Source organism: Macaca thibetana, chromosome 7, assembly GCF_024542745.1.
Source record: "Macaca thibetana thibetana isolate TM-01 chromosome 7, ASM2454274v1, whole genome shotgun sequence".
Taxonomy (NCBI): Eukaryota; Metazoa; Chordata; class Mammalia; order Primates; family Cercopithecidae; genus Macaca; species Macaca thibetana.
The window spans coordinates 106,753,919-106,777,049 of NC_065584.1; the positions used below are offsets into that span (position 1 = coordinate 106,753,919).

A 23,131-nucleotide genomic window follows, 5' to 3' on the forward strand; every position below is an offset into this window, starting at 1 on the left:
GCATCCAAACGTGATCTCTTTCTCTCTTGGCCCTTGCAACTCCCAATTAAGCAAGCTATACAAAAGTTAACCCCCAAATTATCACAACTTCCAGGCCAGCATCCAAGCAAGGCTGCCGACAACATTCAAGCATTAACTCAATCAAAAATTATTTACTGGAGGCCTATTTGGTGCCAGGCACTGTGCTAGGTGTTGGAATACACACATGAAAAAGATAAGGCCCTATCCTTTTGGGATGCTACTGGGGGAAGACAGATTATAAATAAGTAAATAACACCTGCATGCTTACTGGCATGCTGTGATGAGCAATTACAGGAAACAAAGGTAGGGCTGGGGCCAAGCACTTTGGGAGGTTGAGGTGGGCAGATCACTTGAGGCCAAGAGTTCAAGACCAACCAGGCCAACATGGTAAAACCCCGTCTCTACTAAAAATACAAAAGAATTAGCTGGGTGTGGCCAGGCACGGTGGCTCACGCCTATAATCCCAGCACTTTGGGAGGCTGAGGCGGGCGGATCACGAGGTCAGGAGATGGAGACCATCCTGGATAACACAGTGAAACCCTGTCTCTACTAAAAATACAAAAAATTAGCCGGTGTGGTGGCAGGCGCCTGTAGTCTGAGGCAGGACAATGGTGTGAATCCAGGAGGTGGAGCTTGCAGTGAGTCGAGATCCCGCCACTGCACTCCAGCCTGGGCGACAGAGTGAGACTCTGTCTCAAAAAACAACAACAGCCGGGCACGGTGGCTCAAGCCTGTAATCCCAGCACTTTGGGAGGCTGAGATGGGCGGATCACGAGGTCAGGAGATCCAGACCATCCTGGCTAACACGGTGAAACCCTGTTTCTACTAAAAAATACAAAAAACTAGCCAGGCGAGGTGGCGGGCGCCTGTAGTCCCAGCTACTCAGGAGGCTGAGGCAGGAGAATGGCGTGAACCCGGGAGGCGGAGCTTGCAGTGAGCTGAGATCCGGCCACTGCGCTCCAGCAGCCTGGGCGACAGAGCGAGACTCTGTCTCAAAAAACAACAACAACAACAACAACAACAACAAAAGAATTAGCTGGGTGTGATGGCACATGCCTATAATCCCAGCTACTCAGGAAGCTGAGGCATGAGAATCACTTGAACCCAGGAGGCTGAGGTTGCAGTGAGCAGAGATCACACCACGGCACTCCAGCCTGGGTGACACAGGGAGACGCTGTCTCAAAAAAAAAAAAAAAAAAAAGAAAAAGAAAAAAGAAAAAAAGTGGGGCTGGGTTAAAGAGTTCTGGAGGTGAGTGCTCTAGACAGGATGGCAGGAAAGACCCTGAACGGGTGACCCTGAGACCAAAGTCTGAAAGGAAAGAGGAAGGTAAGAGAATTCCAGGCAGAGGAAACAGCAAGTGCAAGGATCTCAGGTAGGGCAAGAAAAGGGAAGGAGATCTATGTTAGCAGAACACAGTGAGGGACATAGTAGCATGGCAGGGGGAGCTGAGCCAGTGCCTGGTCAGCAGGAGGTATTTAAAAAGAGGAATTACATGAGCTGATTTATGACTTTAAAAGCTGGTCACTTAGGCTCCTGTGTGAAAAATGGACTGCAGACAACCCAGAGTGGATACTGGGGGGCCTGTTAGGAAGGAGGTGATGGTGGCCAGAGTGGGAACTATGGCTATGGGGCGAGGTGAATGCACTCCAGATATATCCTGGAAGTAGAACACACAAGAGACTGAGAACCTGCATGTGAGAGGTGGGAAAGAGGACTCAAGGATGACTCTTGGCAAATGAGTGCGTGGTAGGGCCACTGACTGGGATGGGGAAGATGGAAGGAAGGTGAGAATTGGAAGGCATATCAAGAGCTCCATGTATGGACGAGAGTCAGAAGCTCCAAAAAAGATTTGAGCTAGAAATTAAAGCATGGGCATCATGGGCATATAGATGGCATTTGAAGCCATGGGAGAGTGGGGAGGAGTTGGGGGTGGGACAGTATTACCTAGGAAGACAGTGTGGACAGAGAAAAGGAACCAGAACCAGTCCCTGGGCAACCCGATGATTAGGAGTAAGAAGAAAAGCAGGAAACAGTGGGGCCAGAGGAGCTGAGAGGGGTGTTGTTTTGAGGAGAGGGAGTGGTCATTTGTGAGGAATGCTGCTGAGAGAGACGTGAAGTGAGGTGAGGCAGATATCTGGCAGCCCCCTGGCTACCCAAGACCCTGTTTTGGTGCAGAGGTGAGGCAGAAGCCAGACTGTAGAGTGTGGAGAGTGAACAAATGGCAGGAGAAAGTGAATGGAGCCAGTGGGTTTGGACGTATCTTTTGAGGTGTTTTCAGGTGAAGAAGAGCAAAGAAGTGAAACAGGAGAGGGATGTAGGAGGGAGGGAGAGCTCCTTTTTAAGATGAGAGAAACTAAAGCTATGCTATCCAATATGGTGGTCACTGGCTACATGTGGCTATTTAAATTTAGATTAAGTTAAAAATTCAGGTCCTCAGTCTCAACAACCACATTTCAAGTGTCCAATAACCACATGTGCTGGTGGCTGCCACGCAGATACAGAACATTTCCAGCAGTGCAGAAAGTTCTGTTGGACAGATGTATGCTCCTATACTGATGGAGAAGACCCCAGAGAGAAAAGTGGTTAGGAAGGAGAGAAAGGAGGTTAGGAAGGAGAGAAAAGATGGGAAGAGGAAGGGATGGAATGGACGCTACTCCAGAAGATGGGGCCTCTAGTAGGAAGAGATGAGGTACTGGCCATCCAGCACAGCAGGCAGGTAGGAGAAGGTAGCAGCAGCTGCATACTAGACTAGGTGGCGGCAAAATGAAGACATTCCCTTGGTCAAAAGTGCCTATCTTGTCAATCGAAAGGGAAGCCAGGGGTGTGCATAGGAAGGGGAGAGGTCTGGAAAGGGGAACAGGTATGAAATAGTTGCCTTAGGGGGTAGGAACACAAACTCACTGGAGACCACACTTAACACAGAACACGTCGCAGAAGAGAAGTAGGAAATGGTAGTGAACATTTGAAGGAGGAGAAGCATCTCAAGTGGCGGGGGGGTGGTAAACTCAGTTTGTTTTTTTTCCCCTTAAATCCTAGTCCTGTCTACACAGCAGAGCCATGACAAAGCTGTAGGATTCCAGCAAGGTTTCCTACTAGCTGCCCTTTCAAAAAGTTCTTCCCCCTCCATCCTACACAACTCTCAGAAAGGATGACATTGGTTCTATTTTCAGTTAAAACGGCTCCCTCCACTCTCCTGTCTGAACTGCTTCCCCAGCCCTTAGCTGCATCTCAATTTACGACCATGGTTTGTATTTTCACATAAATAATAGAAGACATGATCTCAACCACAGAGTTTCAGTATTAAATCTTTAATGGTTTTAAGTAAACATTTTCATTTCCAGCAGAACTTTTGATCCAACCATCACACAAGTATGATGGATTGGTTTTGTGTTGGTCAGGGGGAGGGAGGGCCAGAGAGAGAGTTAAAATTACCGGATCCCTTTTATCTTCCATCCTGAGACCTTACATTTGCCAACTTCTTTTTCCCTGTACATTTTTTTAAAGTATGAAATCTGAGAACCTCAAAGGCTCCCACTGCTCAAAGATCAGCCTTTTCACAGTTCACTGAAGACTCACTGGAAATGTTACAGAAATACGGCCTGCCAGCTTGGGTGCCTCTGGGTAAAATCACCTACAGTTGCTGTTCATGTGAAATCTCCTCAATGTAAGCAAACTTCTTCAGCTCTCACTGCCCATCTCGCTTCCTCCTCTCTGTCACCCACCTCTGTCATGTCCAGTTCATGTTGGCCCACAGCCCTCATACTTCCATTCCTCAAAATTCCTCTTGGCCTGCGTCTGATCCCCTCACACACTCTGCAGCTCCCATGGCTAAGGCTTACCAGGCAAAATGACTCCAGAAACTTACCTGGAGTATGGTGCAAGAAAGCCACAGACCCAGGGGGGCTGAGCCAGGGCACCAGGATAATCTTGCTCCTTACACTTCACTCTTGCCTTCCCAGGCCCCACCCATCCCAAACAGGAAAGCAAGATCTCTAGACCCTCAGAGCAGAAGCATTTGAGTCCTGCGAAGGGCTGCTGGAAGAATGCTGGGCTCAACAGCAGGGAATAGAGAGATTTAGGAACTCTGGTTCACTTGCCCACCTCCATGCTCACATGTCAGGCAGTGGCCTTGCCACTGCCGACTAAGTGTCCTCCTGCTACACAAATGCTCATCAGCTACACAGCCTGGGGGAAGTCACCGAACTACTTTGGGCCTCAGTTTCCTCATCTGTAAAGTGGGCATAAGTGTCCCCTGAATACGTATGGCAAACCATCAACGTGTGCCCAAATAGGGTGAGCAGATGTAAGGAGTTATTGTGCTATTAGCACAGTGGCTCCTAGACTCACAGAGCCTACTGCTCGGAGAGAGCTTAAATTACTTTATATACTCAGAAGCATTAGTCACTTCGACAGAGTATTTCAACTTCCCTCCTGAGCATCTACTCAGTTGTTTCAAAGACTGAAGCCTCACCTAGGTTCCTTATAGACTTGCATCATCTTCAGCATCTCAAAGCAGATCCAAAGTCCACTATTCCTACGCTGAAGGTTTATTATTATTTGATTATTTCCAGGAAAACTTCGATTTATATTTTGCTTGTAATAAATCCAAACGTGGAGAACGACAAACTGCTTAGACTTACACAGGCCCTGGAGTTGATCGCTCCCAGGGGCGAAGAGACCGCGGAATGGCCGCGGCAGGAGGCCGGCCAGGGCACCGGTCCCCGTCAGGTGCCCCCGCGCCCGGGCTGTATGGGAGGGGAAGGGCCATGGGCTCCGCGCCCAGGCCAGGGTGCCCCTGCCGCGTGTCCGAGCGCCCCGGCGGAAGGCGCGGGTCAGGTGGCCCCAGGCTCCCGGGCGCCGACTGTGCGCTCGCTCCGGCTTGGGGAGGCGGGGGCCGGCCCGCCCGGAGGCTCCGAGCCCGGGTACGCGAGCCGCGGCCCCGCAGTCCCTCCGGAGGGGCGCGCGGACAGCGCGCGGCGCGGGCTCACTCACCCCATCTCCGGCGCTGCTCCGGCGGCCGCTCCGACGGGGCCTTTAGCGCTCGCTCTCCGCCCGCTAGAGAGCCGCTCCCCGCGCGGCACATGCGGCGGCCCGTGCGCGCCCGGCTCAGCCCCGGCGCCGCTCCATTCCGCAGGGCTGCGCGGCTGCCACTGCTGCCGCTGCCGCCGCCGCCACCGCCGCCACCGCCGCCAGGCGCGGGCGGGCGGGGGCTGGGCCACCGCGGGCTGGGCGGCCGCGCTGGGGCGGTGTCCGCCCCGCCCTCCCCGCCCGGCTCCTTACGTAACCTCGTGGCCCCCGGGCCGCGGCAGCGAGCCAAGAGGCGGGGGGCACAGCAGTGTGTGCGCCGTCCCCCGCGCCGCCGCGCAGTCGCCGCTTTTCTCCCGGGCCACCCAGTCCTCGGTGACGGCCCCGCGTTGGCGCGCCCCCGCCCCACGCCGACCCGGGGGCCTGGCGCAGTGCCACCAACATCCTGCCTGATGGACGAAAGTCCCATTCGCACCTGGTGGGGACTTTGGGGCTACCTTTACTTTGCAGATAAGGAAACCGAGGCCTGGGGAGGGTAAGTGATTTGCCCAAGGTCACACATTCAGATTAGAGTTCGTTCGGGTCTCCAGAGTCTGAGATGGGCATAGCTGTGCCCCTCCTTAAAGCCCACCTTCATCTTCCTGCTAGTTGCCCGGCCGAGTGGCCTTAAGGTAAACGCCACTGTGAAATTCCAGAAGCCAGTGTGGCAAAGAAGAGCTTACAGCCCGCGGCAGGTGCTCTGGGCTCTTTCCTGGATAAAAATGAGATGAGGGCTCCCACCTGAAGGGCCAGTTTTAAGGAGACTTCATCAAGCTTGGTTTTATCCTTAGAGCAAGGGGAATTAGGATGGCAAAAGTAGAACTTGAAGAAGAGCAGGCTCTCTTTGTCCCCTTTCTACCTATCAGGTCCTGAGTTTCTACCAAAGGCTGGCACTGGGACTAACCTAATCTTCATCCCCCCGGGGCTTCCACGGGATCATCTTCTGCTGAGAAAACACTGCCCACATAAGCCTGGCATCTCAGGACAGTAAAAAAGAGACAGGCCGGGCGCGATGGCGCACACTTGTAACCCTATCACTTTGGAAGACGAGGTGGGTGGATCATTTGCAGTCAGGAGTTCGCGACCAGCCTGGCCAACATGGTGAAACCCTGCCTCTATTAAAAATACAAAAATTGGCTGGGTGCGGTGGCTCACACCTGTAATCCCAGCACTTTGGGAGGCCAAGGCGGGCAAATCACGAGGTCAGGAGATCGAGCCCATCCTGGCTAACACGGTGAAACCCCGTCTCTACTAAAAATACAAAAAAAAAAAAAAAAAAAAAAAAAAAAAATTAGCCGGGCGTGGTGACGGGTGCCTGTAGTCCCAGCTACTCGGGAGGCTGAGGCACAAGAATCGCGTGAACCCAGGAGGCAGAGGTTGCAGCGAGCCGAGATCATGCCACTGCACTCCAGCCTGGTTGACAGAGTGAGATTTCATCTAAAAAAAAAAAAAAGGAAAAAAGAAGTCAAGGGACAAGCGGATGGAGCACAGGCACACCCTGCCTTCACCTCTCTTGGGACCACAGCTGTCACCTAACCTCCAACTCTCCTTATAGGGGCACCAGCCCCCTTCTCATCTGTGCTTCACACTGTGGTCAGTAATTTCTCAAGTACAAATCTGATCATGTTGCTCTGTAATATCCTTAAGTGGCTTTCTTCCCACCATTCTTGGGATGAAAACCCAGATAATGAACATGGTCCTACAAGGCCCTGCCCCTCCAGCCTCCACTGCCCTTTCTAGCCTTTCCTCCTCCCACTCTCTGCCTTGCTTCCTACACTCCAGCTAGCAGGCCATCCTTCCTGCTCTAGGGCCTTTGCACATGCTATTCTGTTTGGGAAGATTTTTCTCCTCTCCTGGCTCAGTAACCCCAACTGTCTTGCCTTGTTAATTCCTACTCATTCTTCAGACCTCAGTTAAAACTGTCACTTCCTTTGGAAGCTTTACCTAATACCCTGGGTGGGACATACTTTTTCTTCATTGCACTTGTTTGTATTATATAGTTGGGAAATTACTCAGCTGCATCTGCAAACTCTTATGAAGCCATATCTTTTTGCTCATCATTGTATCCCCAGTGCCTACAAGTGTGCCTGAAGATCCTCCACAAGTATGTGCTGAATGAATGAATAAGCATCAGACCATAGACCACAAAACTGGCCAGGGTCTATGAGCATAGATGAGTCTGTGTACAGCTTAGGCTGATGAGCTCTTGATCCTAGAGGAAGTTTATCTACCACAAGCTGAATTCCAAAGACTAGGGCTGAGCCAGGGTACTTGAAGGGAAGGTGTTTCTTGCAGGGTCAAGGAGAGAAGTCAGCAGGAGAATGAATAGCAGGAGCCACCCAGCTGGAGTAGGGGTACCAGAAGATAGAGCCCTAATGTGGAGGGGCCAAACGCTGAACATGAGTTTCCTTTTGCTCCACTGATGGAAAGGGCACACCCCCATTACCTTGGCAAGATGCAACGAGGCAAACCCGGTGGGTGGTGAATCACTCTGTCCACTGGGCGTAGTCAGTGGCGATGCTGGAGGTATGAGCCTACATGAGGTTAAATACTGATTAAAGTGACTGTCACTGTGGGATAAAGGCTGTCACCCTGAGATGAGAGAAAACAGTGGATCCGAAAAGATTTGGAAATGGATGCCCCTCCTTTCTCCAACTTATGGCTGCCATCCATGTGGGGAGTGGCCTCCACTCCTCTCCTTCAACCCCAACAACTCCAGGCACAGGTCGGGTCCTGCTTCTTGGGAGCTTTTTCAGATCGTTCCAGTTCTCAGTCTAATTTTCTGGGGCAGTCCTTTCTGGCAGTATTTCATCATCAAGGAATCCTTCCTTGAGAGGGGCCACTTGATTTCCCTATCAGTGTCCCTCCATGGAAGCCAATATAGTCACCCTTTTTCTGTGGAAACTCCTATCTCCGTGGTCTCCATGGCTCAGTAGTGAAGGGAGATGATCGATGAGGTCTGTCCTTTCAAGAAGCCCAAAGTGAAGGGGAGAGAGATTCTGTGCTGGCTGGAGGTTGAGGCAAGACTGAGAAGGGTCTTTTTAGGCCAAGGGACTTAAATATCCTTTTAGGCTGAGCAAGAAGAGCCAGTGAAGGGGGCTGGGGGTGTCAGTGGGGGGCAAGGTCAAAGATATGAGCAAGAGGGGTGGTCCTGAAGAAAGCAGGAGAGGATGGATCCAGGCTCAGCGGGAGGAGTTAGCCTTGGAGAAGGTAGAAGCTGTTGTCCCAGGGAAGGCGAGAGAGGTTGCAGGAACTCTTGCCTGGTGCACTGCTTTTTCCTAAAGGAAGCAAGGACACCTACTGAGCATGCATGAGAGGGAGGAGATGGGACAGAAGCCAAATTTGAAACAACACTGTTAGGAAAATACAAACTGGTATTTGGATAGATCTTTGGTTGGGAATGAGCAGGGCAGCAATGCCCACAGAAGTCCAGCCCAGGAGGGCAGACCTTGACCAGCATAAGCTCAGGGACTCAGAATGTTTGCTATTCTGTGCAGACAGCAGAGGCTTCCAACATCTGATTGCCAGGCAAAGGCAGTTGGTCTGAGGAACATTCTACAGTCTAACCCAGGCAGATCAGATAACTGTGGGTAGCTCACCAGAGAGTATATCCAAGCCTGGGGAGCTAAGGAAACAGGCAGCAGCTCCATGCGTACCCTTCCTCTTCTTTATTGCTCACAAATTCTCCTGAGCATCCTGAGCAGGGAAGCACTGTGTCTAATACAGTAACATTCCACAGCTCTGGGCTCTTGAGTCTCAAAAGCTAGCTCCCAGGCTCCCAGAGAAATGGCTGCTTCTAGGTCTGGGACAGGGAAAATACAAGATGAGCATCTTGTGGTACTGGAAAGTAAGGAAGTACTCAAAAAAACAAAAGGATGGGGCATGTGGAAGGGACACAGGAGCCAACTGGAAGAGCTCCCAATGGGCAAAACTGGAACAATTTGAGCAACAAAGTGAATCATGTTGTATAAGATTATAGCCCAAAATATAAAATAAGTATACATGAGTTCATACTGATATAAATTATTGAATAAGTAAATAAGTGGAGAAGAGACAATCTTTCTTATGGTAGATGTTCCCCCCTCCAGGAGGTAGAGTTTAATGCCACCACCACCATCACCCTGTCCCCACTTCCACTTGAGGGTGGGCTGGTCTTAGTGTCTTAGTGATTTGCTTTCAAAGAATATAGTATGGAGGCCCAGTGCGGTGGGTCACACCTGTAATCCCAGCACTTTGGGAGGCTGAGGCAAGTGGATCACCTGAGGTCAGGAGTTCGAGATCAGCCTGGCCAACATGGCGAAACCCTGTCTCTACTAAAAATACAAAAATTAGCTGGACATGATGGCAGGTGCCTGTAGTTACTCAAGAGGCTGAGGTAGGAGAATTGTTTGAACCTGGGAGACGGAGGTTGCAGTGAGCCAAGATTGCGCCACTGCACTCCAGCCTAGGGGATAGAGTGAGACTCTGTCTCCAAAAAAAGAATATAGTATGGAAGGGAAAAATAGGAACTTTACAATGGAAAAACCTGGCAGATACTACCTTACAAGTAATGAAAATTAGCATCACCAGTGATGTCCCGTTGATACCATGTATCCCCCTCCTAGGGTGTGATGAGAAGGGCACTTCATCTATGTGATATTTTTTCCCAAAACCCATAACTCCAGTTTAATCATGAGAAACACATCAGGCAGGCCGGGCGCGGTGGCTCAAGCCTGTAATCCCAGCACTTTGGGAGGCCGAGGCGGGTGGATCACGAGGTCAGGAGATCGAGACTATCCTGGCTAACATGGTGAAACCCCGTCTCTACTAAAAATACAAAAAACTAGCCGGGCGTGGTGGCGGGCGCCTGTAGTCTCAGCTACTTGGGAGGCTGAGGCGGGAGAATGGCGTGAACCCGGGAGGCAGAGCTTGCAGTGAGCCGAGATCACGCCACTGCACTCCAGCCTGGGAGACACAGCGAGACTCCGTCTCAAAAAAAAAAAAAAAAAAAAAGAGAAACACATCAGGCAAACCCAAATTGAGAGATGTTCTGCAAAAGACCTGACCAATACTCCTCAAAACTGTTCAAGGTCATCAAAGCCAAGAAAATACTAAGAAACCGCTACAGACCAGAGGAGACTAAGGAGACATAACAACTAAATGTAGTGCAGGATCCTGGATCAGATCCCGGAACATAAAGAAGAAAAACGGGTGAAATCCAAATAGTCTGGAGTTTAGTTAATAGTTACGTGCCAGCATTGGTTCCTTAGTTATAACAAATGTGCCACGGAAATGTACGATGTTCATAGGGGAAGCTGGGTAGGGATATATGAGAACTCTCTGTATTACCTTGGCAACTTTTCTCTAAATCTAAAATTATTCCAAGATTAAAAGTTTGTAAAAAATAGGGCTGGGTGCGGTGGCTCACACCTGTAATCCCAGCACTTTGGGAGGCCGAGGTGGGCGGATCAGGAGGTCAGGAGATCGAGACAATTCTGGCCAACATGGTGAAACCCTGTCTTGACTAAATATACAAAAATTAGCCGGGCGTAGTGGCGCACACCTGTAGTCCCAGCTACTCAGGAGGCTGAGGCACAAGAATCGCTTGAACCCAGGAGGTGGAGGTTGCAGTGAGCCAAGATCGCGCCACTGCACTCCAGCCTGGCGAAAGAGCAAGACTCTATCTCACACACACAAAAAAAAGGTTGTAAAAAATAAAATAATCAGCAATATCAGAAAAGTGAGCTTGTAGACCACTGAACAAGTCATTTATCAGGTAATACCTGAGGATTTTGAAGTGTTCGAATAACTTCAAAGGCAAGCCACTGAAATCACAGTTTTTCATTTATTTTATTTTATTTATTATTATTATTATTATTTTTGAGACAGAGTCTCACTCTGCTCATCCAGGGTAGAGTGCAGTGGCAGTGGCGCGATCTTGGCTCACTGCAACTCCCACTTCCCAGATTCAAGCGATTCTCTTGCCTCAGCCTCCCCAGTAGCTGGGACTGCAGGTGCATGCCACCACACCTGGCTTTTTTTTTTTTCTTTTTTTGTATTTTTGGTAGAGACAGGGTTTCACCATGTTTTGATCTCCTGAACTCGTGATCCACCCGCCTCGGCCTCCCAAAGTGCTAGGATTACAGGCATGAGCCACTGCGCCCAGCCTGTATTTTTACTTTCAACAGCAAAATTAGGCTCACCATGTACATGCATAATGTTATTATTAGTGTGCTCAGATTTCTGGTATGGCTGGGACTTCAAACATTTTTTTTTTCTTCTAACAATAAAAGGTCAGTTCTTTCAACTGCATATGAAACAAATGTCTTATTAAAGCCATTAATTAAAGGGATAACTGTCGGGTATTATGCAGCTATTAGATTATATTTGTGAAGCTTGTAGAGTAATATAGAAACATATTTATTCTTTCAATAAATGTTGATTACCTGCTATGTATCTGGCACTGTGTTGGGCATTAGGGATAAAGTGCTCAGCAAAACAGACAAGTCCTTCTGTCACAGGACTGTAAGATTGTGTGAATGGTATTAATCAAATAAACACACAAATATATAAACTACTATCTGTGTGAATAGGAGACCTAATTTAGGTTGAGGAGGGTGGTCAGGAATGGCCTGTTAAAGAGACATTTAAAAAGATGCTTGATGGCTGGGTGTGGTGGCTCATGCCTGTAGTCCCAGCACTTTGGGAGGCCAAGGCAGGCAGATCACTAGAGGCCAGGAGTTCAAGACCAGCCTGGCCACCATGGCAAAACCCCATCTCTACTAAAAATACAAAATCTAGCCAGGCATGGTGGTACACGCCTGTAATCCCAGCTACTTAGGAGGCTGAGGCAGGAGAATCACTTGAACCCAGGAGGCAGAGGTTGCAGTGAGCTGAGATTGCACCACTGCACTCCAGCCTGGGCGACAGAGTGAGACTCCATCTAAAAAAAAAAAAGAAAAGGCTTGAAGACAAAGAGGCATCAGTCGAGGGGAGCATGAGGGGAGGGTCCCAAGCAGAGGAAACTGAAAAGGACCTGAGGTGGTAGAGAATCAGGCTATTTTGAAGAGCTGGGAGAAGGCCAGTGTGGTTAGAGTGCAGTGAGCTTAGCAAAGCATGGGTGAAGTATGCAGGGCCCTTTGGCTGGATTAAGGATTTGCAATTTATTCAAATGCAGTGAGAACCCACTGATGGGTTGGGGAATGCCATGATCTGGTTTATACTGTTAAAAGATCATTCACTCCTGGGAGAAGAGGAGATAAGAAGAGGACAAGAGTAAAACATGGAGACTGATTAAGAAGCTCTAGACAAAAGATAAGGGTGGAGATGAAGGGAAGTGGATTACAGATTATAGATGTTTTAGAGGTAGACTCAACAGGACTTGGTGGATGGGATGTGTATTAGGATATAAAGTTAAGTTTATAAAATAATCTGAATTACAGCTGTGCTTATAATTATGTAAAATTAGAATATATGGACAAGGCCTGGAGTATAGAAAATGAAAAATTTTATTAGGATGGCAGAAGGAATGCAGGGTAAAGGCATCAGTATTGGACTCAAACCTGCATTAAGTCCTGGCTGTACCATTGACTATCTGTGACCATGGGCAAGTTTTTAACTTCTCCTAGCCTCAGTGCTCTCATCTACAAAGTGGGGATATATCTTTGGACTGTTAAGAAGAGTGAACGAGGCCAGGTGTGGTGGCACACACCTGTAATCCCAGCACTTGGGGAGGATAAGCTGGGTGGATCACGGAGGATAGGCTGGGTGGATCACCTGAGGTCAGGAGTTCAGGACCAGCCTGACCAACATGGTGAAACCCTGTCTCTACTGAAAATATAAAAATTAGCTGAGCATGATGGCACATGCCTGTAATCTCAGCTACTCAGGAGGCTGAGGCAGGAGAATCACTTAAACCCAGGAGGCAGAGGTTGCAGTAAGCCAAGATATAGCATTACTGCACTCTAGCATGAGTAATAGAAGAGAGACTCCGTCTCAAAAAAAAAAAAAAAAAAAAAAAGAAGAGTGAATGAGATCATATCTGTAAAGTGCTTAGCTCAGTCCCTAGTATAGTACATCTTAAATACATTACAGGTATTATTATTATTATTATTATTACTGGCTATAATGGTGGAACTAAGGTGACATTTTCATTTATTGTGACTGAATTAATATGGTGAAAATGGTTCTTATATAATAAACATTTTAAAATTTAGTAGTCATTTTCAGGATTCTGAAACTGCCCCCACCATGGAAACAGCTTGTGTACTTCCTGCCAGATAACACTTTGCCAACCTATATCCAGAGCCCTCCATAGATTCAGGACCCCTCTACAGGGCACCTAAGGATCAGAGAAGACGATTAATAGATGACACCAGATCAGTGTGGGACCACCAGCCCTAGCCCCTGCTGTTTCCAATCAGGCCAAGGGCCTGCTCTTAGGAAGGTGAGCTATAAACGATTTCCAAAAGTCCCATCTGTCCTCTGCCTCTCCCATCCAGGGCTCTCCTAAGTCTATGTGTCCTGGATGCCTCCAGAGATTTTGATAGCATCTACTTATTTATTTATTTATTTATTTATTTATTTAGACAGAGTCTCACACTGTCACCCAGGCTGGAGTACAGTGGTGCGAGCTCTGCTCACTGCAACTTCTGCCTCCTGGGTTCAAGCGATTCTCCTGCCTCAGCCTCCCAAGTAGCTGGGATTAGAGGCATGCGCCACCATGCCCAGCTAATTTTTTGTATTTTTAGTAGAGACAGGGTTTCACCATGTTGGTCAGGCTGGTCTTGAACTACTGACCTCATGATCCACCTGCCTTGGCCTCCCAAAGTGCTGGGATTATAGGTGTGAGCCACCGTGCCCAGCCTACCCATTGATTTAATCTTAACTGAGCACCTATTTTGAGCCAGTCTGTGTCCTTAAACAATAAGCTAAATATAATGTAACTGAGGTATGAATAAAGTACTTCCTGCAAAAGGCTTCAAAAAGGGGATGTGTGAGTTGGGTCCTCAAGGATGTATAGGAGGGAAGATCATTTCTATGTCCCGCAATGAGACCAGCACATGCTGAGGCACAGGGGCATTAAAGGCCATGACTTATACAGGAAATGACAAGAATGTCCATGTGGTTGGCTCAACAGTGTTATGGGAAGTGGCCAGGAAGGAGAGGTAAGTTGGGACCACTCTGTAAAAGACCTCTAGGTCATGTTAGGAGTTTGGACTTGATTCTGAGGCCACAGGGAGTTAGTGGAGGTTTTGAAGTAGGAGGGTGGCATGATCAGACTTGTGTCTTAGCTTCCCTGGCAGCAGATGGGAGAAGGTTGTGGAAAGGCAGGCTGGAAGCAGGAGAAGCTTGTCAGGAGGATCTTAGCAAGACCCCAAGATTGGGGAAGGACAGGAAGTGTCATAATCAGCCCCCAGTGAGGTTGGGAGCCTGATTAGAGAGAAGAGCCAGGGACTCTAGCAATGCAAGGGCCTGGGAAGCTGTAGCTGCTGGGAACAGAGGTGGGGGGTCAGTCAACAAACAATCCAACAACCTTTTTGAGAGGACTTCGGACCTCACTGGCTGCCTCCCAGCAGAATTCAATTCCAAGAGGCAAAAATAGAAATGACCACATGAATAGCCCAGCCAGCTGCAAGTACCCCAGGGGCATCCTGATTATGCTGCCCCATGCTCTGAGCTGTCACACTCACTGTCACCTTTACTCCTATCAACAGGTGTCTCCTCCACTAGACTATGATCTTCAAGGACAGGGTCCCTCCCTGGGGTTTTCTTGTTCTGTTTGGGCTCTATCCTCAGGTAAGCTCTCTCCTGGACTCCCATCTCACATTCAAGTCTAGCAAATTCCCAAACAGGTCAAGCCAAAGTCTCCAAACTAAGCCTTACCGTGTCTGACTGCCCTGCCTTGGGGCACAGGCCGATTCCTGAGCCCATCACTGTGGCCAGAGGAATGGAATGTCCTGATTGGCTCAGTCTGGGTCACATGTGGCCCTGGGCTGAGGTGTGGTGGCAGCTTCTGACAGAAGGCATGAAGTGGGTGTAGGACTGGGGCAGACACCCAGAGGAAAATCAAGGTAAATAGATTCAGGGTGGTGGCCAAAACATAACACTGCCCACTGTTGGCATATAGTTATATTTGTTTCCCATTGGCATGCACAGAGTTGCTGTTGGATAATAGGTAGTTAAAGGCAGAGCACAGTCATTGCAGGTTAAGCAATTCCTGGAGAAGAACTTGAAAGGGCCGGTCTGGAGAGTGGGCACAGTTCTGAGGATCCAAGGCATAGATGGTAGAAATATATGCATTAAACCAGTCATTCTCAACCTTGGCTGAACATTAAAATCACCTCTGGAGACTTGACAAAATACCAGTGCCAGGGCTCCACCTCCAGAAAGAATGATTTAATTGGTCTGGGTGGTGCCCAGGCATCGGTAATCCTTTAAACTGATTACGATTCCGATGTGCAGCCAGGGTTGAGAACCACTGCCCAAGTCTCGGTGTTCGAAGAGAAGTAGGTGTGATACCCAGAGCCCCAAGAGTTTAGGAACTGGTGGGAACAAAAAGGAGGACACCCAGCTCACTGGCTGGGCTCACATGAGATTTAGGGTTCCGGAGAAGAACTAAGAAATCCAAAGAATTTGTAAGGCCAGGGAGGTGCAGTACCTCCTGTGAACACATAGCAGAAGGAATTAATTCTGAAGTTGGCTAACTTTCTCTGAGAGAGCCTGGAGTTCTAAGAACTATTTGCCTCCAACTGGCAGTGGTAGAACGAGAAGGTGCCTGTGTGTATATCTGGAAAGCTGGCACGGGTCAGGTTCAGACGGGTGAGGCTGGAATTGAGAGCCATGCCTCAGGTAGACTTAGCAACACTAGGGATGAGTTAAGAAAATGGTGAAGTCATATATAGCTGAGGCTTCTAACCGGAGACATTGGGTAGAGGGTGATACCTCTCAAGAGGGGGAGAAGTAGCAGCAGCAAGTCAGAGAAGTGAGATAATTGTGCAATTTTGGACATGCTGAGATGCAGGAATCTGAGGAACAAATAAGAGGAGATGTCCAGTGGGCAGTTAGATATTACAGGTACACAGCTTGGAAGGGAGACTTGGGAGCCCTCAGCAAGTCAGTATCTGAACGTGGGAAGTGTGTGTTGAACAGAGGTGGGGCTGAGGGAGACATTGACGGAATCACCAGGGAGGAAAGTGAGGCTATGAGGATGAAAGAGTGGCCGTTAGTATCCAAGGGGCCATTCTGTTCTAATGTGGATCAATCCCCCGCTGAATCAAATATCAACTTTTTAAAAAACGAGGTAACTCCTTGCCAGTATACTAAGAGCCAATAAAAACAAACAAACAAAAAGCAATTAATACAAAATAGAAACAAGTGGGTTTTCAATTCAAATGTAGCAAATATTTACTGAACGCCTACTATGCGCCAGCCTAGCCGCAGATGGTGTGGCTGGCATGGTTAGCTTATCAGGCACCTGGCCCCACTCCTACTCTCTTCTTCAGCCTCATCTGGGAAGCCTTGGTAGTTCTGGTTCCTAGAATCTTTGTTTCAGCTGATCCACCAGTTCTATGTGAAGTATCCTACAATTCTGGGGTCCTCACAGTAAGGAACACCTTTGCAGGAAGCTGCCTTCACCTCAGCTGCCCAGCAGGCTTTAGGCTTTGTCTGTTCCACAAAGCCCTGGCCTGTGCTGGGCTCCATGTAAGACCTGGCTTCTGCTCCAAGGTCCACCTCCAGGTCTTTCCCAGCTCCTGTGTAGGGCAGAGATGCCTTATCGGGCTGTTGGCCCCAAATGAGCAGACCAATGAGATGGCATTTCCAACATCTCTCCAACTGCTCATCCCGCAGGGTCTTCAGGAATTTCCTTTCTGTCACTTCCAAGTTACAACACCACAACAGTTTCCAGCAAGTCACTTGGAATCAAGACAATACTCTTCTACTCACACAAAGCAAGGGGCTGGTTAATCTCTCACAGTCCCCACCTACTAATATAGATTTCCTCTTTCACTATTTGCTTTGGGTTCCTCATCCCCTCATCTATCCAGCAAATGTTTCTCGTGCCCAGGTTGGAGGGTACTATGAGGGTTGCCTCTGTAACAGACCCCTCCTTTTAGAAATTTGCTTTCAACTACATATGACTTATTGTTCTCTTGGCACATGCCATCTCTCCATTTGCCTAATTTTCCAGTCTACTGATTCTTTACCTCCTTCAAAACCATCATGAAAGTTGAGTGTTCAATCTACTTTACTCAAGTATCCCTTTAAATTCCTGTGCTTCACTGGTTTATCACTTTGTGAAATGTCTTCCTCAGTTGGTTATTGGATATACTGTCTCCTAAACAAGTTTTTTTTTTTAATTGTGGTAAAATATACATAACAATAAAACTTACCACTTTAATCCTTTTTAAGTGTAGATTTAAGTGGCATTAAGTATATTCACATTATTGTGCAATCCTCACCACTATCCATCTCCAAAACTTTCCATTATCCCAAACTCACACGTTTTTGTTTTTGATTTTTGGTTTTTTTTGAGATGGAGTCACCTAGCCTGGAGTGCAGTGGCGCAATCTTGGCTCACTGCAACCTCTGCCTCCCTGGCTCAAGCGATTCTCCTGCCTCAGCCTCCCAAGTAGCTGGGACTACAGGTGCCTGCCACCAAGCCTGGCTAATTTTTGTGTCTTTAGTAGATATGGGGTTTTATCATGTTGGCCAGGCTGGTCTCAAACCCCTGACCTCAGGTGATCCACCCACCTCGGCGTCCCAAAGTGCTGGGATTACAGGTGTGAGCCACTGCACCCGGCCCACACAAACTTTTAAAAATGTCCAGAGGCTGGGCGCTATGGCTCACGCCTGTAATTGCAACACCATGGGAGGCTGAGACGGGCAGATCACCTGAAGTCAGGAGTTTGAGACCAGCCTAACCAACATGGCGAAATGCTGTCTTTACTAAAAATATGAAAATTAGCCAGGTTTGGTGGTGTGCGCCTACAATCCCAGCTACTTGGGAGGCTGAGGTAGGAGAATTGCTTGAACCCAGGAGGTGGAGGTTGCAGTGAGCCGAGACTGCGCCATTACACTCCAGCCTGGGCAACAGAGCGAGACTCTGTCTCCAAAAAAAAAAAAAAAAAAAAAAAAGTCCAGAAAGTGGGGACATGCTTAGTTCACTTTTTGTTCCTAATTCTGAACATAGTATATGCCTCATACTCTTGGCTAATTAAAGCAGATAAGAGGTTTAATATAAAAGGTACCACAGTGACACCAATATCAGTCCATCAAACTACTTCTAAACTACTTCTTATTAAAACAAGAGGGGTAAAGCTAACCAAGAGAAAAGGGAGAAAACATAAACTTATTCCAGCTGGGACCCAACATCAGGCTAGACTTGACCTTGGCCATAGGGGCTAAGAGCCCAAAGCCTTGAGGCCTTGCCAGCTGGGCACAGTAGCTCACACCTGTAATCCCAGCACTTTGGGAGGCTGAGGCAGGCAGATCACAACATCAAGAGATTGAGACCATCCTGGCCAACACGGTGAAACCTTGTCTTCTTCTTGTTGTTGCCCAGGCTGGCATGTAGTGGTGCAATCATAGCTCACTGCAGCCTTGAACTCCTGGCTTCAGGCAATCCTCCTGCCTCAGTCTCCCGAATAGCTGGGATTACAGATGCATGCCACCAAACCCAGCTAATTTTTTAAAGTTTTTATAGATATGGGATCTCCCTATGTTGCCCACAATGGTCTCAAACTCCTAGGCTCAAGTGATCCTCCTGCCTCAGCCCCTCAAAGTGCTGGGATTACAGGCATGAGCCACCACACTGGGCCTGCCATCTCTTCTGAAATGACATGGACCCCTGTGGAGTCCCCAGTCAGGCTAAAAATTTAGCTGACAGGAAACAAAAGCACTAGGAGGAACAGACTGAGCCCATTGCTACTGAGTAACAGCCCTGGAGCAACTAGAAAGAACAGTGTTTCCCCAAACTTGCCTCATCGTATGAATCACACAGGCATCCATTAAACATTCCGATTCAATACTTCTGGGATGGGGTATGGGAACATGCATGTTTAATAAGCACCTGGAGTGATTCTTATGAAAGGCAAATTTGGGAAAGAATGAACTGGAGTATTCCATTAGCAAAGAGGGGCTGACCTAGCTGTCTGGAGCTGTGAAGGTAAAGGCTCCCAGCCAGTCTTATCATGGGATCCTGGGAGCTCCTCAGACCACTGGCTGCTTTTACCAACTCTCAAAAATCCTATGGGCCTGCTGCTTCTGCACATTTGGCCTTTCCTCCTCCAACATCCTCCATGCAGGGCCTTTTTTTTTTTTTTTTTTTTTTTTGAGACGGAGTCTCGCTCTGTCCCCGGGCTGGAGTGCAGTGGCCGGATCTCAGCTCACTGCAAGCTCCGCCTCCCGGGTTTACGCCATTCTCCTGCCTCAGCCTCCCGAGTAGCTGGGACTACAGGCGCCCGCCACGTCGCCCGGCTAGCTTTTTGTATTTTTTAGTAGAGACGGGGTTTCACCCTGTTAGCCAGGATGGTCTCTATCTCCTGACCTAGTGATCCGCCCGTCTCGGCCTCCCAAAGTGCTGGGATTACAGGCTTGAGCCACCGCGCCCGGCCCATGCAGGGCCTCTTACTTCCACCTCTGCTGCCAAAAGCCTTGGATGATCCCAAGTTCTGGCAGCCCCATCCCCTGGCTGCTTCCCTACAACTGAGCATTGACAATGAGATGTAGTCCTAATTTAGAACTAAAGAACCAGGTATTCTTTGGCCAGTTATTACTTAGGAAATGACTACAGATAGCTAGTGACATTATAGTCTACCTTTAGATCCAGCTGGGTCATTTTATGGAAATAACTTGGGCAGTTTATATCTACTAAATCTGAGGTCAGTGTTTACAGAGGAAGACACTGGACACCAACTATAATTGTCAGAGCTGAAATTTCACCTTGGGGCTCTCCTGATACAAGCTTGCCGAATGGAGCCTGGGAGGTTCATTCACGTTCAGGCTGCTCCAGCGGGTCTCCCTGCCTACATATGGCACAATTGTACCATCACCATTCCCTTCCTAAAACTCCTCCAGGTCAGAAAGGGTTACGATAAAACAGGCTGATGAATGCCATTTGGCTAGAGATTCAGATGTTTTAATTAAGCAACTGCTTATTTCTTACAGGTCAAGCTGGACCTGTAATTAATTTAGCCAGTTAGGCTTTGTTTTAATTAAAACACAATTTCTGCCGGGCATGGTGGCTCACGCCTGTAATCCCAGCACTTTGGGTGGCCGAGGTAGGTGGATCACCTGAGGTCAGGAGTTCGAGACCAGCCTGGCCAACACGGTAAAACCCCGTGTCTACTAAAAATATAAACATTAACCGGGCGCAGTGGTTTGCATCTGTAATCCCATCTACTCAGGAGGCTGAGGCAGGAGAATCGCTTGAACCTGGGAGGCAGAGGTTGCAGTGGGCTGAGACCACACCACTGCACTCCAGCCTGGGTGACAAAGTGAGACTCCATCTCAAAAAAAACAAAACAAAACATAATTTCTGAAATAATCCCTGTTTATCTTCACTTCAGAAAGTTTACAGAAAGCAGTATTTCCTTGGGAAGTCAAGAAGTGTTATGCAGCAGGAAAAGGTTCCGTCCTCTATAGGTTTGGGAAATACTATGCTAAACAAAGTGAAATAAGTTTCTCTATTCTTTGTTTTTAGGACCTTTAATATGTCAATGTAGACTTAAGAAATTCCAATAAGTGAATACAATGTACTATATTTCCTTCCTCCCTTTCTTCCTTCCTTCCTTCCTTCCTTTTTTTGAGACAGGATCTCACTGCGTTGTCCAGGCTGGAGTGCAGTGGTACCATCCTAGCTCACTGCAGTCTCGAACTCCTGGGCTCAAGGGATCCTCCTGCCTCGGCTTCTCTATTAATTGGGACTACAGGCACACACCACTATACCCGCTAACCTTTGTATTTTTTGTAGAGACGAGGTCCCACTATGTTGCCCAGGCTCGTCTCTAACTCCTGGCCTCAAGTGATCCTCCCATCTCAGCCTCCCAAAGTGCTGATATTACAGGCATGAGCCACTGTGCCTAGCCTATATATTCTAAATTAGATGAGTTTATTCACAATTAATCCTTAGGTAGTTTTCCAGAGAACATTTTAGGAAATGCTCAAATAAAAGAGCCAATTTGACCTAATAGAAATAAGCAGTTGCTACTTTGTCTGATCTCAGGTGAATATCTCCTACCTCTGAGGTACTATTCTCTATAACCATAAAAATCACTTCTTGGGTTAAGGGGTAGAGCATAGTGGTTAAGTAAGAAGGTTTTCTGTCCCAGCACTTTGGGAGGCCGAGACGGGCGGATCACGAGGTCAGGAGATCAAGACCATCCTGGCTAACACGGTGAAACCCCATCTCTACTAAAAAATACAAAAAACTAGCCGGGCGAAGTGGCGGGCGCCTGTGGTCCCAGCTACTCGGGAGGCTGAGGCAGGAGAATGGCGTAAACCCGGGAGGTGGAGCTTGCAGTGAGCTGAGATCCGGCCACTGCACTCCAGCCTGGGCAACAGCGTGAGACTCCGTCTCAAAAAAAAAAAAAAAAAAAAAAAAAAAAAAAGAAGGTTTTCTGGATTTGTATTTGGCCTCCCATACTTATTAATCTCAGATGTGTTATCTAACTTCTCTGTACCTCAAGTTCCCTAGCTGTAAAATGGGCAATATTGGTACCTCCTCTCAAAGGCTGTGGTGAGAATTAAAGGCACACACTGGGCTATTATCAAGCAGCAGAGTGCATTGACTCCTGAAGAGAAGTGGGTCCTCAAAGCCCATTTTTTTTATTTTCCAGCAGATAAAAGAGGGGTCATGGGGCTAGGCGTGGTGGTGTAGGCCTGTAATCCCAGCACTTTGGGAGGCTGAGATGGGAGGATCACTTGAGCCCAGGAGTTCGAGGCCAACCTGGGCAATATGGCGAAACCCATCATTACAAAAAATACAAAAATTAGCCAGGCATGGTGGCATGCACCTGTAGTCCCTGCTACTGGGGGTGAGGAAGTTAAGGCAGGAGTATGGCTTGAGCCCAGGAGGTCGAGGCTGTGGTGAGCCAAGATTGCACCACTGCACTCCAGCCTGGGTGACAGAGTGAGACCCTGTGCCCCAAAAGAGAGGGGTCACTTTAGAGGGTAAAACAAAGTTGGCATTGGGAGTATGGTAGAATTGAGGAGTGAATGGAAGGAGTAAGCATAAGCTGAAGGGGGCCATTATGCTGGAGCTCAAAGTATCTGGGAGGAAAAGTGGAGGTACAGGTGAGAGTAACAGGCCCAGGGTGAAGGGGAAAGTTCACTAAAACATGGAGAAAGAGGAAAATAAAAGAATCAAGTCAACCTTGTAACAGATTATATAAAAATACATGCCTATGTGGGTCAGTAAGTATATTATAAAAACAGAATAAAAGGAGGGGAAAAATTTCTTTAAGAAACCTCCAGTGCACACCCTGTCAACTAAAACATGGAAAGTAAGTATATTATAAAAACAGAATAAAAGGAGGGGAAAAAGAAACCAGTCAACTTCACAATTTCTTTAAGACAGCCTTAGCTGTAGCCTATGACTCCAGTGCACACCCTGTTGCTCCCTGACTAGAGAGGTTCCTCCTGGTGACTTGCAGGGCTAACCTGGGACCTCTTGGATTAGGATTTCAGTGGTCTCACTGGCATTTCATGACTGACATCTACTGCCACACAGCAGTGTGGGTTACAGTGGGCAAAGATGTTTCTCAGAAACTCTTCAGAAAACGTGTGTGAATGAAACTAATAGTATCTTGTCAACCTTCAGTCATCTTCAGATAAGAGACTTTAACTTCCTCAAGATTTCATGATGGCTGAGAATGAACTTACTAGGTCAGTTCTGAGAAAAGTAGTTTGGTCTCTTTAAAACCACAATGCAACAAGTCAACTCTAAAAAGGATGTTTGTGGCTGGATACGGTAGCTCACACCTGTAATCCCAGTACTTTAGGAAGCCAAGGCGGGAGGATTGCTCGAGTTCAACAACAGCCTGAGGAACATAGTGAGACCCTGTC

The 23,131-nt window shown here is 48.1% G+C and overlaps 1 protein-coding gene across 5 annotated transcripts in view; it reads right to left on the reverse strand.

Annotated features, from left to right (window-relative positions):
- HOMER2 (homer scaffold protein 2) overlaps positions 1 to 23,131 on the reverse strand; it is a 144,865-nt gene that overhangs the window by 101,672 nt on the left and 20,062 nt on the right. For 3 of the 5 annotated variants that reach the window (XM_050796175.1, XM_050796174.1, XM_050796176.1), the window contains exon 1: positions 5,015 to 5,215. The exons of 1 other annotated variant lie outside the window; for it this stretch is intronic. In XM_050796175.1, coding sequence (XP_050652132.1) covers positions 5,015 to 5,019 — 5 coding nt within the window. In that variant the 5' untranslated portion in view covers positions 5,020 to 5,215. Of the gene's footprint in view, positions 1 to 5,014; positions 5,216 to 7,532; positions 8,365 to 23,131 lie in introns of those variants that run through there. One more of the 5 variants, XM_050796177.1, reaches the window with a different exon arrangement.